Source organism: Bos taurus, chromosome 1 (assembly GCF_002263795.3).
Source record: "Bos taurus isolate L1 Dominette 01449 registration number 42190680 breed Hereford chromosome 1, ARS-UCD2.0, whole genome shotgun sequence".
Taxonomy (NCBI): Eukaryota; Metazoa; Chordata; class Mammalia; order Artiodactyla; family Bovidae; genus Bos; species Bos taurus.
The window spans coordinates 100,147,289-100,166,439 of NC_037328.1; the positions used below are offsets into that span (position 1 = coordinate 100,147,289).

General features: G+C 39.5%; 1 protein-coding gene across 7 annotated transcripts in view; it reads left to right on the forward strand.

The window, feature by feature from the left end:
- Window positions 1–19,151, forward strand: part of ZBBX (zinc finger B-box domain containing) — a 124,696-nt gene that overhangs the window by 65,720 nt on the left and 39,825 nt on the right. For all 7 annotated transcript variants that reach the window (XM_024995664.2, XM_024995678.2, XM_024995673.2 and 4 more), the window contains one exon: window positions 13,902–14,022. In XM_024995664.2, the coding sequence (XP_024851432.1) occupies window positions 13,902–14,022 (121 nt within the window). The remainder of the gene's footprint in view (window positions 1–13,901; window positions 14,023–19,151) is intronic.

Below are 19,151 nucleotides of genomic sequence, written 5' to 3' on the forward strand. Positions count from 1 at the left end.
CACTCTTACACTGTTGGTGGGAATGCAAACTAGTTCAGCCACTATGGAAAACAGTGTGGAGGTTCCTTAAAAAACTGGAAATAGAACTGCCTTATGATCCAGCAATCCCATTGCTGGGCATACACACTGAGGAAACCATAATTGAAAGAGACACGTGTACCCAATGTTCATTGCAGCACTGTTTATAATAGCCCGGACATGGCAGCCACCTAGATGTCCATCAGCAGATGAATAGATAAGAAAGCAGTGGTACATATACACAATGGAGTATTACTCAACCATTAAAAAGAATACATTTGAATCAGTTCTAATGAGGTGGATGAAACTGGAGCCTATTATACAGAGTGAAGTAAGCCAGAAAGAAAAACACCAATACAGTATACTAACGCATATATAATGGAATTTAGAAAGATGGTAACAATAACCCTGTATATGAGACAGCAAAAGAGATGCTGATGTGTAGAACAGTCTTGTGAACTTTGTGGGAGAGGGAGAGGGTGGGAAGATTTGGGCGAATGGCATTGAAACATGAATAATATCATATATGAAATGAGTCGCCAGTCCAGGTTTGATGAACGATACTGGATGCTTGGGGCTGGTGCACTGGGACGACTCAGAGGGAGGGTATGGGGAGGGAGGAGGAAGGAGGGTTCAGGATGGGGAACACGTGTAAACCTGTGGCGGATTCATGTTGATATATGGCAAAACCAATACAATATTGTAAAGTTAAAAAAAAAATCACATCTGCAAAAAAAAATAAATAAAGTGAATGCTTTAAAATAAAACTGATTTTATCTCCATTCTCTGTGAATATAAATGCAGTGTTCAGAAGCTATTAACATTGGGATAATAGTTTGATATAACTCTTAAAGTAGTCACACAGTAGTCACTGTGTGACCATTGGTTTAGTGGTTTAATATTTATAGAACCCTGAGTGGGCTTCTTTGCCTTTTCATAAGTGTTTTTTACTTATGGCAGAAATTCAAGAACAAAAGAGCCTCTTGATGAAAGTGAAGGAGGGGAGTGAAAAAGTTGGCTTAAAACTCAAAAAACTAAAACATTCAGAAAACTAAGATCATGGCATCTGGTCTCATCACTTCATGGCAAATAGGGAAACAATGGAAACAGTGGCAGACTTTATTTTTCTGGGCTCCAAAATCACTGCAGATGGTGACTGCAGCCATGAAATTAAAAGACGCTTCTTGGGGAAAAAAGCTATGACCAACTTAGACAGCAAATTAAAAAGCAGAGACATTACTTTGCCAACAAAGTTCTGTCTAGTCAAAGCTTTGGTCTTTCCAGTAGTCATGTATGGATGTGAGAGTTGGACTATAAAGAAAGCTGAGTGCCAAAGAATTGATGTTTTTGAACTGTGGAGTTGGAGAAGACTCTTGAGAGTCCCTTGGACTGCAGGGAGATCCAATCAGTCAATCCCAAAGGAAATTAGTCCTGAACATTCATTGGAAGGACTGATGCTGAAGCTGAAACTCCAATACTTTAGCCACCTGATGCGAAGAACTGACTCACTCGAAAAGACCCTGATGCTGGGAAAGATTGAAGGCAGGAGGAGAAGGGGACGACAGAGGATGAGATGGTTGGATGGCATCACAGACTAGATGGACATGAGTTTGAGTAAGCTCTGGGAGTTGGTGATGGGCAGGGAGGCCTGGCGTGCTGCAGTTCATGGGGTCTCCAAGAGTCGGACACGACTGAGTGACTGAACGGAACTGAATTGAATGGGCCTTGGGGATATATTTGCCTTTGTTTCCTGCATAAATTCAGACTGTCAAGTGAATAGAGAATTGGATTCTTTCAGCTCCTCCTGTTCTAGCAGAAAGTTTTTGTTAGAACAACTGTTCCTTTATTGAACTGTAATTACAACATATAAAACAAGAGGATCTATGAGACAGTAAAGTAAATAACTTTTTTTTATATGTGTCTTGAGAAATATATTTCAAGGACTGCTGTGAAGTTCAGGGGGATAATTAATTTTTCTTGTTTTTCTTTCTTTTTGAAGAAATATTTCTTGTTTTTATTTTTCCTTGGTTATTTTTACAACCATATTCTAGACACTGAAGACCTGGATGACTGAAGTGTGCAGAGTCTTTGCCTTGTTTGCCAGGTTCTTTTGAGGGAAATTATACTTTTAGAGTATTTAATTTATTAATTTTATTACTCAGAATCTTTTTGAGCTTTCCAACTGCTTTTCATTAAGGACAAAATGCTAGATAATAAATTTAAATCATGTAGCTTAGTTGAAAGTGTTTAATTTTGTGGTTTCTATTTTCATTCTTTTTTCCAATGAGGGAACTCTCCTGTTTACTGCTCTTTTGAAACATAGTTTAATTCCTAATGTCAAATATCATGCACCTTCTTCACAATTAGAATTTGATTTTCTTCTTAATGATGTTCTTTCTTTCAAATATATTCCCTATGTTGTTCATGATACATCAATTTTGTTAATATTTCCAAGATTTTGTTTGAATACCCTGTTTTAGTATGTACCCCAGTATTACTCTCAATGACTCTTATTTTATGTGCCCTTTTTTTGTGTTTTCACATTTTTATTTATTTTTTTACTCTTCTACTTTGAAAGGGACTAAGTCTTCTATAGAAATACCTTTATGATTGGTGCACTTTGAAGACATAGTATTTAAAAAATGATAGAAGAACTGATGTGTTGTAGCTTTCCTCTATAGGCTAAAGATTGCAGATGGAGATACTTAGATGGAATTGACTGCCTAATTTCAAAGGAATCATAGCAACCTGGAATGGTAGAGGCCAGAAGTTGGTATATAATTATCAAAGTTTTAGTGAAAAAATTACCAAAATAAGGGGTAAGGAAGACTAGTAATTGATTGTTTCAGTTCACAGAGATCTGTGATACTAATTGGGGTACATAGGAATGAAAAAATTTTGTATACTCTCCTGTTTTTTTCTGAGTAGAAAATTTCTATCTGATGCAGAGACCCGTCTTAAGCTACTGTATTGGGAATTCAGAGTTTTTATAAAGTTCCCAGCCCTAAGCCAGGCCACAGATCTGAGGCCCCTTGAGATAGATGCTGGGTCCTTTTGCAAAGTTTTGTAGTGTAGCCACAGGGTATATGATGCATCTTCCTCTATAATTTCACTACAGAATTTACAGCTATTTACCAGGAAAGTAAAAGTGTGAAAGTGAAAGTGTTAGTTGCTCAGTTATGTTCGACTCTTTGGACTGTAGCCTGCCAGGCTCCTCTATCCATGGAGTTCTCCAGGCAAGAATACTGGAATGGATAGCCGTTACCTTCTTCAGGGGATCTTCCTGACCCAGGGATTGAACCCTGGTCTCCTGCATTGCAGGCAGATTCTTTACTGTGTGAGCCACCAGGGACACCACCAGAATAAACATGCAGTGAGGAAAGACAATGCCCAAACTTCCAGAGGGTTTATTAGACCCTGGGTCTGAACTGACAGTTATCTCTGGAGACCCTTAGTACCATCATAATCCACCAGTCAGTGTTAGAGATTTATAGAAGTAGAGTGATAGATGGAGTCTTGTCTTTATTCTGTCTTGTCCATGGGCCAGTGGGACCATTATGTGGTTATTTTCCCAGTCTTGATTATATAATGGGAATGGATATACTTAGTAACATTAATAATGCCTATATTGATGGTCTGACCTGTGGCATGGCGATTGTTATGGTTGTACATAAGTAGAAGACCCTAGAACTGTCTTCCTTCTTTGTCAGTGTGCATGCTAAAATACCATGCTGGAAGCAAAACCAGGGGGTTGCAGTTTCTGGGAATTGCAAAGATTAATGGCAACATCAAAGACTTGAAAGATGCAGGAATACTGCTTTTTATTATGATGGTTTAGTCACCAAGTTGTGTCTGACTCTTGGCGACCCCGTGGACTGTAGCCTGCCAGGCTTCTCTGTCCAGAAGAATTTCCAAGCAAGGATACTGGAGTGGGTTGCCACATCCTTCTCCAGGGGATTTTCCCACCCAGGGATTGAACCTGGGTCTCTTGCATTGTAGGTGGATTCTTTACCAGCTGAGCTAGCAGGGAAGCACATTTCCATTTAACTTGTGTATTTGGTACAAAAGCCAATGATCTTAGAAAATGACTGCAAGTTAGAGTAAACTTGATCAGATGATGATGATACAGGTCATAGTTGCTTTACTGGATGCAGCATCTTTACTGGAGAAAACCAACACATTCTCTATGGTTGGAGGAGAGACAGCTACTAACCTAACCCAGCAGCTAATTTTTCTATAATTTTCTATATCCGTCACTTTAAATATTTTAAGCTTTGAGGTCCACTCATAAGGGTCATACAACTCTGCCATTGTAACATGAAAGACAATATATTAAGAAATGAGTGTGACTGTTTTTAAAAAGAATCTTGTCTTTGAATGCAAATTTGAATTTTATGTAATTTTCACGTGTTGCAATATATTATCTTTGTTTTGACTTTTTTCAACCATTAAAATATGTAGAAACTACTCTTACCTTGAAAGCCATACAGAAATGGTGGGCCACATTTGGTGCAAAGGTTGTAGTTTGCTGCTCCAATATCAAATATTATTCTTTTCTGTTTCTATCAATAAATATAATCAGAAATAGTTTGATATCATATGGTAGATGTCATGGTATACATTCACAATCTAGCTCCAGACCTCCATTAATTCTCCAGCTTTCTAGCATTATATAGTCCCAAAGAACCTTGATTGTCTTGCTATTGCACAGAAGATAATGCTTGATTATTAGATTGATGTCATGATGCTAAGTGGATTTGGTGAACAGGGAGTATCTGTTACAGAATGATTATATTGGACCCTTTCCATCATGGGCAGTAATTTGTTCTCACAGAAAGAAGCTATGTATTTCAGAAAAAGATTTGCCTTCTCTTCCTGTAGTGTGTCTGCCAGCAGAAGCTTTGTCACCATGGTATCTCACACAATGAGTGTCTGAGAGCAAGACACTCATTTTGTTATGAAAGAGGTATAGAAATAGGCTCATACCCACGAAATTCACTCATCTTACCATGTGCAGCACTATCCAGCAGGCTTGATAGTTTTATAGAACGGCCTGTATGGGTTCAGTATGGGTTCCAGTTGAGAAACAACATCTTGTGAATTTGGGGTGTTTTTCCTTCAGGGTACCGTGCATTACATGAAACTCCAGCAGAACCTCCATTAAACAGGAAGCTGAGACTACCCCTTGCCATTGAGGGCTCATCACACTGAATTAATAGTCAGCAAGTGTCACTGTACTGACCATGTTGTTTCAGCACAAGCATGAAGGAACGCTTGGATTGTTATCATATAGTCAAGAAAAGGTAGACTTTATCTGCAAACAAATCAGCAGCAAACTTAATTGTTTTCCTGTGTTCAGTAATAATGTTCATTGGGAAAAAAATGTGGTAGCCCAGTGAAAAGAAGGGTATGGTCTTGAATCTTTGGCAATGAAGATTTGAGACACTCCACCAGCTAAAAGTTATCAGCAGATAGGAAGGTGAACATCGAATAGGTGGTGAAAGAAGGAAGCTATGGTAATCAAATCAAGGTAGGATTCAGTTGTTATTGTTTAGTTGCTAAGACTCTTTTATGACCCAATGGATTGTAGCCTGCCAGGCTCCTCTGTCCATGGGATTTCCCAGACAAGAACACTGGAGTGAGTGCCATGTCCTTCTTCATGGGATCTTCCCAACACAGGGATTGAACCTGAGTCTCCTGCATTGCAGGTTGATTCTCTACAACTGAGCCAAAACCAGCTACAAAATGAAGAATGATGGCAGCTATGTTTTATGTTGAGTAATTATTTTTTTCCCCTGTTTTTCCTCCATACTAATATGACACTTACTGATGGTATCTAACATTTAAATTTAGTTGGAATTATCACTACATTGAAATCTGGTGGCTCAGCTGGTAAAGAATCCGCCTGCAATGTGGTAGACCTGGGTTCGATCCCTGCATTGCGAAGATCCCCTGGACAAGGGAACAGTTACCCACTTCAGTATTCTGCCATGGAGAAGTCCATGAACCATATAGTCCATAGGCTCACAAAGAGTCAGACACGACTAAGTGGCTTTCACCATGATACCCAGTGAAAACTTTGTATTTTCTATGCGCTTCATACTATAGAACTTTGTGTTTTCTATGTGCTTCAGACACGACTCAGGTTTTTTGTTGTTTTGTTTGCTTTTTTTGCTGGTGGTAAAGAATCCACCTACCGATGCTGGAGACGCGAGACACGGGTTCTATCCCTGGAGTAAGAGGCGGCAAACCACTTCAGTATTCTTGACTGAAAAATACCATGGACAGAGGAGGCTGGTGGGCTACAGTCCATGGGGTCTCAAAGAGTCAGACATGACTGAGCACACTACTGCTCTTCCTTGCTTTTTGCAGAGAAACAGACATACAAATGGAGGTTTAGATGCAAACTTCGTAGACTGTCTCTCTGCATTCATTTTCTCTTATTTTTACCTGATTCTATGCCTCTTAAATTGAAGAAAGTAGGGAAAACCACTAGACCATTCAGGTATGACCTAAATCAAATCCCTTATGATTTGTACAGTGGAAGTGAGAAATAGATTTAAGGGCCTAGGTCTGATAGAGTGCCTGATGAACTATGGACTGAGGTTCATGACATAGTACAGGAGACAGGGATCAAGACCATCTCCATGGAAAAGAAATGCAAAAAAGCAAAATGGCTGTCTGGGGAGGCCTAACAAATAGCTGTGAAGAGAAGAGAAGCGAAAAGCAAAGGAGAAAAGGAAAGATATAAGCATCTGAATGCAGAGTTCCAAAGAATGGCAAGAAGAGATAAGAAAGCCTTCCTAGCAATCAATGCAAAGAAATATAGGAAAACAACAGAATGGGAAAGACTAGAGATCTCTTCAAGAAAATTAGAGATACCAAGGGAACATTTCATGCAAAGATGGGCTCGATAAAGGACAGAAATGGTATGGACCTAACAGAAGCCGAAGATATTAAGAAGAGGTGACAAGAATACACAGAAGAACTGTACAAAAAAGATCTTAATGACCCAGATAATCACGATGGTATGATCACTCACCTAGAGCCAGACATCCTGGAATGTGAAGTCAAGTGGGCCTTAGAAAACATCACTATGAACAAAGTTAGTGGAGGTGATGGAATTCCAGTTGAGCTATTTCAAATCCTGAAAGATGATGCTGTGAAAGTGCTGGACTCAATATGCCAGCAAATTTGGAAAACTCAGCAGTGGCCACAGGACTGGAAAAGGTCAGTTTTCCTTCCAATCCAAAAGAAAGGCAATGCCAAAGAATGCTCAAACTACTGCACAATTGCACTCATCTCACACGCTAGTAAAGTAATGCTCAAAATTCTCCAAACCAGGCTTCAGCAATACGTGAACTGTGAACTTCCAAATGTTCAAGCTGGTTTTAGAAAAGGCAGAGGAACCAGAGATCAAATTGCCAACATCCGCTGGATCATGGAAAAGCAAGAGAGTTCCAGAAAAATATCTATTTCTGCTTTATTGATTATGCCAAAGCCTTTGACTGTGTGGATAACAATAAACTGTGGGAAATTCTGAAAGAGATGGGAATACCAGACTACCTGATCTGCCTCTTGAGAAATTTGTATGCAGGTCAGGAAGCAACAGTTAGAACTGGACATGAAACAACAGACTGGTTCCAAATAGGACAAGGAGTTTGTCAAGGCTGTATATTGTCACCCTGCTTATTTAACTTCTATGCAGAGTGCATCATGAGAAACGCTGGGCTGGAAGAAGCACAAGCTAGAATCAAGATTGCCAGGAGATATACCAATAACCTCAGATATGCAGATGACACCACCCTTATGGCAGAAAGTTAAGAGGAACTAAAAAGTCTCCTGATGAAAGTGAAAGAGGAGAGTGAAAAAGTTGACTTAAAGCTCAACATTCAGAAAACTAAGGTCATGGCTTCTGGTCCCATCATTTCATGGGAAATAGATGGGGAAACAGTGGAAACAGTGTCAGACTTTATTTTTGGGGGCTCCAAAAATCACTGCAGATGGTGACTGCAGCCATGAAATTAAAAGACGCTTTCTCCTTGGAAGGAAAGTTATGAACAACCTAGATAGCATATTCAAAAGCAGAGACATTACTTTGCCAACAAAGGTTTGTCTAATCAAGGCTATGGTTTTTCCGGTGGTCATATATGGATGTGAGAGTTGGACTGTGAAGAAAGCTGAGCACTGAAGAATTGATGCTTTTGAACTGTGGTGTTGGAGAAGACTCTTGAGAGTCCCTTGGACTGCAAGGAGATCCAACCAGTCCATCCGGAAGGAGATCAGCCCTGGGTGTTCTTTGGAAGGAATGATGCTGAAGCTGAAACTCCAATACTTTGGCCACCTCATGTGAAGAGCTGACTCATTGGAAAAGACTCTGATGCTGGGAGGGATTGGGGGCAGGAGGAGAAGGGGATGACAGAGGATGAGATGGCTGGATGGCATCACTGACTCGATGGACGTGAGTCTGAGTGAACTCCAGGCATTGGTGATGGACAGGGAGGCCTGGCGTGCTACAATTCATGGGGTTGCAAAGAGTCGGACACGACTGAGCGACTGAACTGAACTAATGCCTCTAGAGGCTGACTCTAGAGACTGCATCACATAGCTCCCTTGTTCTCTGGCTTCTAGTTGGGTTTGGCTAATTGGAGACACTAGCAAAACATTGAAGGTGAGAAGAAAAGGGAGAGGTATCACTCTCCCTCTATTTGTTGATGTACTCAGATTTTGCAGTCACTGCCTTGTCCGCCTATGTTATTAGCAACACTCAGATTTCCTTTTGTTCACAATTATTGCTTTCCATAACTACTTACACTTTGTCCTCTCAAGCCTAAGGTTGGTAACAGCTTTCCACTATTTTTGGTCTCTGAGTGCTTCAACATCCCTTGTTTCCTCAGCTCTACTCCCTGATTATAAGTTAGTTCCCTCATTTGGCCTTCTTCTAATTACCCCTTTGAGTTTTCTCTTTCCTGTTAGGACTTTGACTTATACTAATGATCAAAAAAAGGATTTCTAAGAAGCCAAGGTTCAAGTTGAGGTCTAGAAAATGAGTTGAAATGTAGAGACAGATTAACATGTGCAAAGCGCTCCATGACAGAGAGTTCCATATTGTGTTAATGCAACTGAAGGGAGATGTGTGTGGCTGGATCTTAGAGAACAAGGGAAACTGTTGTAGCACAATAAGCTAGAGAGGAATCACAGTGTGGTTGTTGTGGAGAAATCATCAAGATGAGAACTTCTGTTGATAAAATATGTGATTATTTTGCCTCAAAGTATTATAAATATTACTGTTTTTGTGTATGTATATTGTATGTATACGTTTATAAATATTTTCCTTTTTCTAAGATAGTAGATAAAAAGAATATTTATAAAATTTATATACTTTATAGAGAAAAACAATGCAGTAAGAATCTCTTCTCGCCCTCTTCCCTCCCTCTAAGAGATTATCACTAGCTTGGATTTTGTATTTCTCATTCCCTTAATTTCCTGTGGTTTATTGCATGTATGCTTCTCTAAACAATATATTGTTAAACTAGCATGTGTTTAAACATGGTGGCAGAAAGTGAAGAGGAACTAAAAAGCCTCTTGATGAAAGTGAAAGTGGAGAGTGAAAAAGTTGGCTTAAAGCTCAACATTCAGAAAACTAAGATCATGGCATCCAGTCCCATCACTTCATGGCAAATAGATGGGGAAACAGTGGAAACAGTGTCAGACTTTATTTTTCTGGACTCCAAAATCACTGCAGATGGTGACTGCAGCCATGAAATTAAAAGACGCTTACTCCTTGGAAGGAAAGTTATGACCAACCTAGACAGCATATTCAAAAGCAGAGACATTACTTTGCCAACAAAGGTCCGTCTAGTCAAGGCTATGGTTTTTCCGGTGGTCATGTATGGATGTTAGAGTTGGACTGTGAAGAAAGCTGAGTGCCGGAGAATTGATGCTTTTGAACTGTGGTGTTGGAGAAGACTCTTGAGAGTTCCTTGGACTGCAAGGAGATCCAACTAGTCCATCCTAAAGGAGATCAGTCCTGGGTGTTCATTGGAAGGACTGATGCTGAAGCTGAAACTCCAATACTTTGGCCACCTCATGTGAAGAGTTGACTCATTGGAAAAGACTCTGATGCTGGGAGGGATTGGGGGCAGGAAGAGAAGGGGATGACAGAGGATGAGATGGCTGGATGGCATCACTGACTCGATGCACAGGAGTTTGGGTGAAGTCCAGGAGTTGGTGATGGACAGCGAGGCCTGGCGTGCTGTGATTCATGGGGTTGCAAAGAGTTGGACACGACTGAGTGACTGAACTGAACTGAACTGATGGGCTTCCCTAGTGACTGAGCAGGAAGGAATCTGCTTGCAATGCAGGAGACAAAGGAGACACGGATTCAGTTCCTGGGTCTGGAAGATATTGATGAGGAGGAAATGGCAACCCACTCCAGTATTCTTGCCTGAAAAATTCCATGGACAGAGGAGCCTGGTGGGCTACAGTACAAAGGGATACAAAGAGCCGGACATGGCTGAGCGACTGAGCACACACACAAACACTGTGTAAATGGAAAGCTGTATATTATTCTTTTACAACTGGTTTAATATTTTCAAGATTATTTACTGAGATTTACCCATAAAGATGTGCATAGCTGTATTTCATTCATGTCACTGCTTAACAGTTCTCTGCTTATACCACTGTTTACCTGTTTAAACATTGACAATTGTCTGGGTTGATTCCCGTTTGGGGGAGGAAAGAGGTTGAAGTATTTACTCTCCCTCTTCTTCATGTGCTGAGATTTTTGCCGTGACTGCATTCTCTGCTTATGTTAGAAAGCAACACTCAGATGACCTTTCATCCACAGCCATTGCTTTCAGTTATTCTTACAAAGTTTTCCTCCATTGTTCTCTCAAGTCTAGGGTTGGTAACAGCTTTTCATAATTTTTACTTTCTGAATGTTTCAACATCACTTGTGCCCTTAACCCTACCCAGCAAACACTGCTGTTAAGAATATTGTTACCCAGGTCTCCTAGCTCTCATATGCACACTTTTCTGGGTTCTATTCCTAGGAGTAAAATAGCTGGATTATGGGGGTATCCATGTCTTCACCTCTACTAGGTAAACTTGAATTATTTACCAATGTATTAGTACTCCCTCTTGCAGTGTATAAATAGTCTGGCTGCTTCCCATTATCACCAACACAAATTGGCAGCTTAAAAAAACAATTGCTGGCCTGATACAGATGAAATTGTATATATAATTTGTGTACCTCACTACACATGACATTGTGTTTTCCCATGTATCTTGGTCATTAGCTTTGAGTTTTCAAGTTTCCTAGTTATTTGTGTTATTGATTATGTTTTAGTGAACTCCAAAATCTCATTTCCTTCAGTGTGAAAGGCAAGTACTTACAATGACCTAGAAGGTTCACTAATATTACGGCTTCCCTGATGACTCAGTGGGTACAGAATCTGTCTGCAGTGCAGAAAACCTGGTTTGATCCTTGAGTCGGGAAGATCCCCTGGAGAAGGGAATGGCTACCCACTCAAGTATTCTTGCCCAAAGAGTTCCATGGACAGAGAAGTCTAGCAGGCTACATTCCAAAGAGTTGCAAAGAGTTGGACACAACCGAACAAATAAACACACACACAACTGGCCTCTTGGTTGTTCCTTAAACACTTTGGGCAAATTTGTATCTTAAGGCTTTTAAAAGTGTTGTCTATTAAGCAAAGTACCTATCATTCCTTCAGTATAAACAATGGAACATCTCACACTAAAGGTAGCCAGGGAACCATTAAACAAGGGAGCAAACCAAAACCTAAGTTACAGAGCTTGCATGGCATTGTTCAGGGAGGCATGCCTCATAAATCCATGTGTTCTAGATTTGTTTTCTGTAAGCAACTTCAAAGATTATCCTGCTTAATGCATTACATAGCTAAAGACTCTTTCTAGAAAATATCATTAATCCATTTGCCAGAAAGTCTGCTGCTACTGCTAAGTCGCTTCAGTTGTGTCCGACTCTGTGCGACCCCATAGACAGCAGCCCACCAGGCTCCGCCGTCCCTGAGATTCTCCAGCCAAGAACACTGGAGTGGGTTGCCATTTCCTTCTCCAATGCATGAAAGTGAAAAGTGCCAGAAGGTCTAGTTAGCATATTCACAATCAAGTTAACCCAGGCCACCTGCCATCTTATTTCCTGGGAATGTGCCATTGTTGATGGGAGGAGAGTGGGGCACAGGCCAGCTGCTTCATCTCCTTCCTCCTCATCACCCTCCTAAACTTGGGGATTATCGCTCAAGTCAGTGGCTTGACTTGGCCAGAAAAAAAAAAAAAAGTCCTCATTGTTTTACTTTCAGCTTTCCTGTTGGGATTTTTTTTTTTTTTTTTTCCTCATGAAAAGGAGGACTCACAGTGGAGGGCTTTTCTTTCTCCTATGACTTGTTCTCCTTGACTCCTGCTCTTTTAGTTCATGTATCCTGGTGGTGCTTCTCAGTTGTTCAGTTGTGCCCGACTATTTGCGACCCCATGGACTGCAGCATGCCAGGCTTCCCTGTCTTTCACTGTCTCCTGGAGTTTGCTCACATTCATGTCCATTGAATCAGTGATGCCATCCAATCATCTTATCCTCTGTCGTCCCCCTTCTCCTCCTGCCTTCAATGTTTCCCAGCATCAGGGTCTTTTCCAATGAGTCGTCTCTTCGTATAAGGTGACGACTTTATAGCTTTAAGTATTGGAGCTTTAAGTATTGGAGACTTTAAGCTCTAAGTATTGGAGCTTTAGTTTCAGCATCAATCCTTCCAATGAATATTCAGGACTGATTTCCTTTAGCATTGACTGGTTTGATCTTGCAGTCCAAGGGACTCTCGGGTCTTCTCCAACACCACAGTTCAAAAGCATCAATTCTTTGGTGCTCAGCCTTCTTTATCAGACAGGACTGAGTGACTTTCACTTTCACTTTTCAGTGACTTTCACTTTCTCAGCCTTTATGGTCCAACTCTCACATCTGTACATAACTACAGGAAAAACCATAGCATTGACTATACAGAGCTTTGTTGGCAAAGTACACCTTCTAATTGCTTTATTCAGCACTCTTCTATACTGTGGGAAGAGCGGGAGTAAATGACACATTCTTTTGGTTTATTTTCATAGTTGGCATTTGGCTGCTTCTAAAAGCTATTTATTAAAACCTGCAGTATGCACTTTGGATTATTCTGTAGTTTCAGTCTATGAAAGAATAATTGTTTCCCTCTTTACTGCTTCTCTATTTTCTCCAAGATTTTTCCTGCTATTATGGTCAGTTTGGAGAAAGGTCTAATATTTAGGAGGGTGGAGAGATGAGAAAATCTGGATTTACACTGCTCTTGTTTTTTTTTTTTCCCAGAAATCTCCATCAGTTTTAAATATGTCTGAATGGTGCTTTTAATTTAGTAGTACTTCAGAAACATCCTAAGCATCTGGAAGTAAATTGCCATGTAGATATAAATTCATGAGGACAGTTGTCTCCTCCAGGTGCCATTCTGAGTTATTTATTTTCTATTTCCCATAATGTGTAAATATTATTGTCAGTGGCTGTAATACATGCCTTTCTGTGTGTATGCCTTTATAGAATATATAATGAATCTATGTGTTTTTATCTTTGTTGTGTAAAATAATTAGCTGCTTTAAAAACATTCTGAATCATAAGACTTCTTTCCCAAGAAATTATTGAAGAAAACTATAAAAATATAATACATCACTAATATTTGGCATTTTTACAGCATTTAAGCCTAGAACTATTGATTGTATAGACAAATATCAAGGCACCTTTGCCTCAAAAATGATGAGCTCTGTATCTTGAGAGATATGGTAATTTGTATCCTAGGTTATATTAATTATGCATATTATGGTTTTTTTTTAAGATTCATTGGAAGAATGTGAAGTACAAACTAATCTGAAAATTTGGACAGAACCACTTACTATTGAATTTAAGGAAGATAGTCTATCCTACATGGAAAAATTATGGCTTAAAAAACATAGAAGGTATTTTCTGATTTTTTTTTTTTGCATTATCAATAAAAAATGTAAAAGCTATTTCTGTTTCTTTCTTGTGTGACATGCTTTTTTTTGTAGCAGTGTTATTTATGTACTTTACATCTGTGTAAATAATTTTAAAACAATATTAAGTCCCTGTGAGGCTTCTACCATACTGATAAGAATTTTAATTCAATTTATGTATATAATGCATGATTGATTTAGGGTCTGTCTAACTGAAAATATGTATGTGGGGGAAAAAAGGCACAACTACAGTACATAGTTTTTAAAAAATAGCAAAAATAATGCAATACATGAAAGCTTACTTTGAAAGGTGATTTTTGAGGCTATACTCTTCAGAAACTTTGAAAGTACTTTTAAGTTAACCAGACTTTTAATTTTATAGTTTTATTAATAGTATTCAAATGTATTTTATTCAAAAACTGTATCATTAACTGCACCATTTCATAAATTTTTTGAAAGTTAAACTATTAAATATCAAACCAAAACGATTGGGTACATGTTGGAGTCGTTCATAATTTTACCATGATATAAGAACCATAGCGGGAGGTACCTTTAAAGGCCAGGAGCTTGGTTTGCCCTGTAGCAGTGAGACTCACACTTGCCTGTGAGTCAGCTAGAGACAATGGCAAAGCATAGATTCTTCTTCAGTAGGTATGGGCCAAGCCTGAGATCTTGCATTTCTGAATTTCTAACAGCTCCAATGTGATATTATTATGGATAATGCTAGTCTCTGAACCGCATTTTGGCATGTAAGGTGTTAGAAAACATGTCTAGAATATACCAGAAGAGTGGTTTTCAAACTCTTGTTTCACTTCCAGTAATGCAAAACCATCTCCTGAGATGGCTCCCTCCATCTTTGGAACATTCTGCCTGCTATAATATCTCCTAGTGAACTGTCACTTTTTTCTGATTAGTTGCTAAACTTGGGCCCAATTCTGCCAGTTAAACCAGTTCAGTCCAGTTCAGTTCAGTTCAGTCACTCACTCGTATCTGACTCTTTGTGACCCCATGAATTGCAGCACGCCAGGCCTCCCTGTCCATCACCAACTCCCAGAGTTCACTCAAACTCACGTCCATTGAGTCGGTGATGCCATCCAGCCATTTCATCCTCTGTCGTCCCCTTCTCCTCCTGCCCCCAATCCCTCCCAGCATCAGAGTCTTTTCCAATGAGTCAGCTCTTCACATGAGGTGGCCAAAGTACTGGAGTTTCAGCTTTAGCATCATTCCTTCCAAAGAAATCCCAGGGCTGATCTCCTTCAGAATGGACTGGTTGGATCTCCTTGCAGTCCAAGGGACTCTCAAGAGTCTTCTCCAACACCACAGTTTAAAAGCATCAATTCTTCAGTGCTCAGCTTTCTTCACAGTCCAACTCTTACATCCATACATGACCACTGGAAAAACCATAGCCTTGACCTTTGTTGGCAAAGTAATGTCTCTGCTTTTGAATATACTATCTTGGTTGGTCATAACTTTCCTTCCAAGGAGTAAGCATCTTTTAATTTCATGGCTGCAATCACCATCTGCCGTGATTTTGGAGCCCCCAAAAAATAAAGTCTGACACTGTTTCCACTGTTTCCCCATCTATTTCCCATGAAGTGATGGGACCAGATGCCATGATCTTCTTTTTCTGAATGTTGAGCTTTAAGCCAACTTTTTCAGTCTCCTTTTTCACTTTCATCAAGAGGCTTTTGAGTTCCTCTTCACTTTCTGCCGTAAGGGTGGTGTCATCTGCATATCTGACGTTATTGATATTTCTCCCGGCACTCTTGATTCCAGCTTGTGCTTCTTCCAGCCCAGCGTTTCTCATGATGTACTTTGCATAGAAGTTAAATAAGCAGGGTGACAATATACAGTACAGACCAAATTGACTTTCTCCTCTTAATGATATCCTTTCCTATTTTAAAATCATATTTAAAATTCACATCATATTTCAAATCATATTTAAATTCATATTTTAAAAATCAGTCTTCATGCCTCTTTTGAAGCTTTTATTTGACAGATTACCATATCCCTTCAACTGTTTTTCATGGATGTATTCCTTTTCTTTCAATTTTCTTATTTTGAAATAAGGCATGCAATTAAGAGTTACAAAGCAGTATGAAGAATTTCTACATATCATTCATTCAGCATTCCCTAATGGCAACATCTTATATAATCACAGCATATATCAACACCAAAAAATTAACACTGGTACAATATGAATCACTAAACTACACACTTTATTTGAATTTCAGCAGTTTTTCACTAACATCCTTATTCTGTTGCAGGAGTCAATTTAGGGTCTCAGAGTGCAGTTTTGTCCTATCTCCTTCTCCATTGCAACTCCTTGCTCTTTCCTTGTCTTGCATGACATGGACATGAGTACTTGTCAGGTGTTTCATAGAATATACTCAGTGTGGGTCTAGCTCCTGTTTTTTCATAATAAGATTGAGGTTATACATTTTGAGGAAGAATGAGAGAGGAGGTGCCTTTCTTACTGCATGATATCACATGATTGTACTGTTGGTAGATCTCATCACCAGGTTGTTAACCTTGAACACATAGTTGATGTGGTGCTCACCAATATTCTCTGCTATAAAATCACTCTTGCCTTAATAATGAATGTCGTGGTCTGTTCGTGCTATTAGAATACCATAGACTGGGTGGCTTATAAAGATGTTTATTTTTCACAGTTCTTAAGGCTGGGAAGTCCAAGATCAAAGTGCCAGCAGACTTGGTGACTGGGTTGTCTTCTCACTGTGTCCTCAAAGGGCAGAAGGGGTGAGAGGTCTCTCTTGGGTTTCTTTTATAAGGGCACTAATCCCATTCATGAGGCATCTACTGTCTTGAACAAATCGCCCCCCAAATGCTCACTACCTAGTACCATCACCTTGGAGGTTAGAGTTTCAATGTACAAATTTTGTGGGGACACAGACATTCAGAACAGAGCTTTCTGCTCTTGGCCTTCCACAGTTTATGACCTTCCCATTTAAAGAATATTTTCATTCTGTCCCAATAGACTCCAACGTCTTAAGTCGTCCCACTGTCACCTCAAAATTCTACTCTTAATTCTAAAATCTTATCTAAATATCATCTGAATCAGATGTGGGTGAGATTCAATGCATGATTCATTCTGAGATAGATTTCTCTCTAACTGTGAATCTGTGTAATCAAATATGTTCTGTGCTTCTGAGATATAAAGGTGGGACAAGCATAGGATAGATATTCCTATTCCAAAGGGAGAAATTAGGAATAAAAAAGGAACAAGTCCTGAGCAAGTCTGAAACCTAACAAGACAATGCTGTTAGACCTTAACTCTTGAGAATTTTCCTTTGTCAGTCCTCTGCTGTCCAGGCCCACTGGGTGGAAAGCCCTCTTCTGGACACACTGAGGCAGTACTGCTGCCTTGAGCCTTGTGTGGCAAGGGCTGGGCCCCCAACGTTCTGGGTGGCTCTACCTGTTTTGCCATCCCCATGACTTTGGGTGGCCCCATTCCTCTGATGACTCTGAGATGGGTCACATGGTTGTAATTCCCCTGGCCTGGAATTATGACTGTTCTAGTCTGGGATCATAAGGGCAGCCTTACCCTCAGGGTTTTACTGGACATTACTGCATTGGAGATTCTGTGTTATGGGAAGGATTTTTTATTACTTAGTTGCTAAGTTTTGTCTAATTCTGTTGTGACCCCATGGACTGTAGCCCACCAGGCTCCCCTGTTCATCGGATTTCCCAGGCAAGAACGCTGGAGTGAGTTGCCATTTCCTTCTCCAGGGGATTTTCCTGACCCAGGGATTGGATCGAGCCCACATCTCCTGCCTTGGTAGTTGAATTATCTACTGGTGAGCCACCTGGGAAACCCAATGGGAGGGATAGCCTTGATAATTTCTGAAATAACTTCAGGACCACTCTTCCATTTTCTTGGGTAATAGCTCAGGTCTTCTGTTTAGATGAATGAGTGATCTCTCTGTTAGATGATCCTTTGGACATATACTGGTACTTCCTGTTATACCTTTTAAAATTAATATTTTCATTTCCTTCAAATAAATATCCAGAAGTGGAATAAGTAAATCATATGGTAGTTCTATTCTGTTTTCCATAGCAGGTGCACCGTTTTTCATTCCCACCAACAGGGTATAAGTTTCTTATTTCTCCTTGTCTTCTCCAGCATTTGTTGTTTTCTATTCTTAATGACAATAGCCATTCTAGCAGGTGATATCTCATTGAGATGGTATCTCATTGTGGTTTCAATTTGTGTTTCCCTGATGATCAGTGATGTTGAGCAACTTTTCATATATCTATTGGCCATCAGTGTGTCTTGTTTGGAAAAATGTCTATTCAGATTCTCTGCCTATTTTAAATTGGGTTGTTTGGTTTTTTTTTTTTTTTTTGGTGAGTTGTATGAGTCATTTGTGTACTTTCAATGTCAATTCCTTATTAAATATATGATTTACAGATATCTTTTTTCATTTGATAGGTTGTCTTTTCATTTTCATTTTGTCAATGTTTCCTTTGCTGTGCAGAAACTTTTTAGCTTGATGAAGTCCCACTGGTGTAGTTTTCCTTTTTTTCTAGTGGATCTTTTAAATGCTAGGAAAGTTTCATGAAAGGGATCATACAATTTGTATTTACAGTATTTTAAGGATGGATATTATCAATTAGTTGCTATTTCTACTCCAGCCCCCCTATTTTAATTATATGTGCTTCTCAGGTCTAGCTGATCATCAGAAGTATGGGGGCAAGTGAAAATGCTGATTTCTCTACCCAACCTCAGACAAATCAGTGTTTTTAAGGATCGTCTGAGGCAAACCTAAAAATCAATGTTTTTAAGGATTGTCTGAGGCTTTGCATTTAAAAAAAGATTTTCTCTGGTGATTCTGAGGCTAACAGGCCTGTAGTGATTCACAGAATAAATTTAGAACACTCATTTCAAGAATGATTTGGTCAGTTTAGTTTCCCCAATGAACTGGTCAATGCTGGGTATACTTTTGTTTAAGTTTTAAAAAAAGGAAAATCTGGTGAGGTAATCCTATTTTAAAGCATATGTCGTCTTTTATTTATGTGGCATGATCTTTTAACAAAGCAGTGGTGCTAAGGTCTTAATATCCAGAGTGCAGACTTGGTTTGTTCACTAGCTA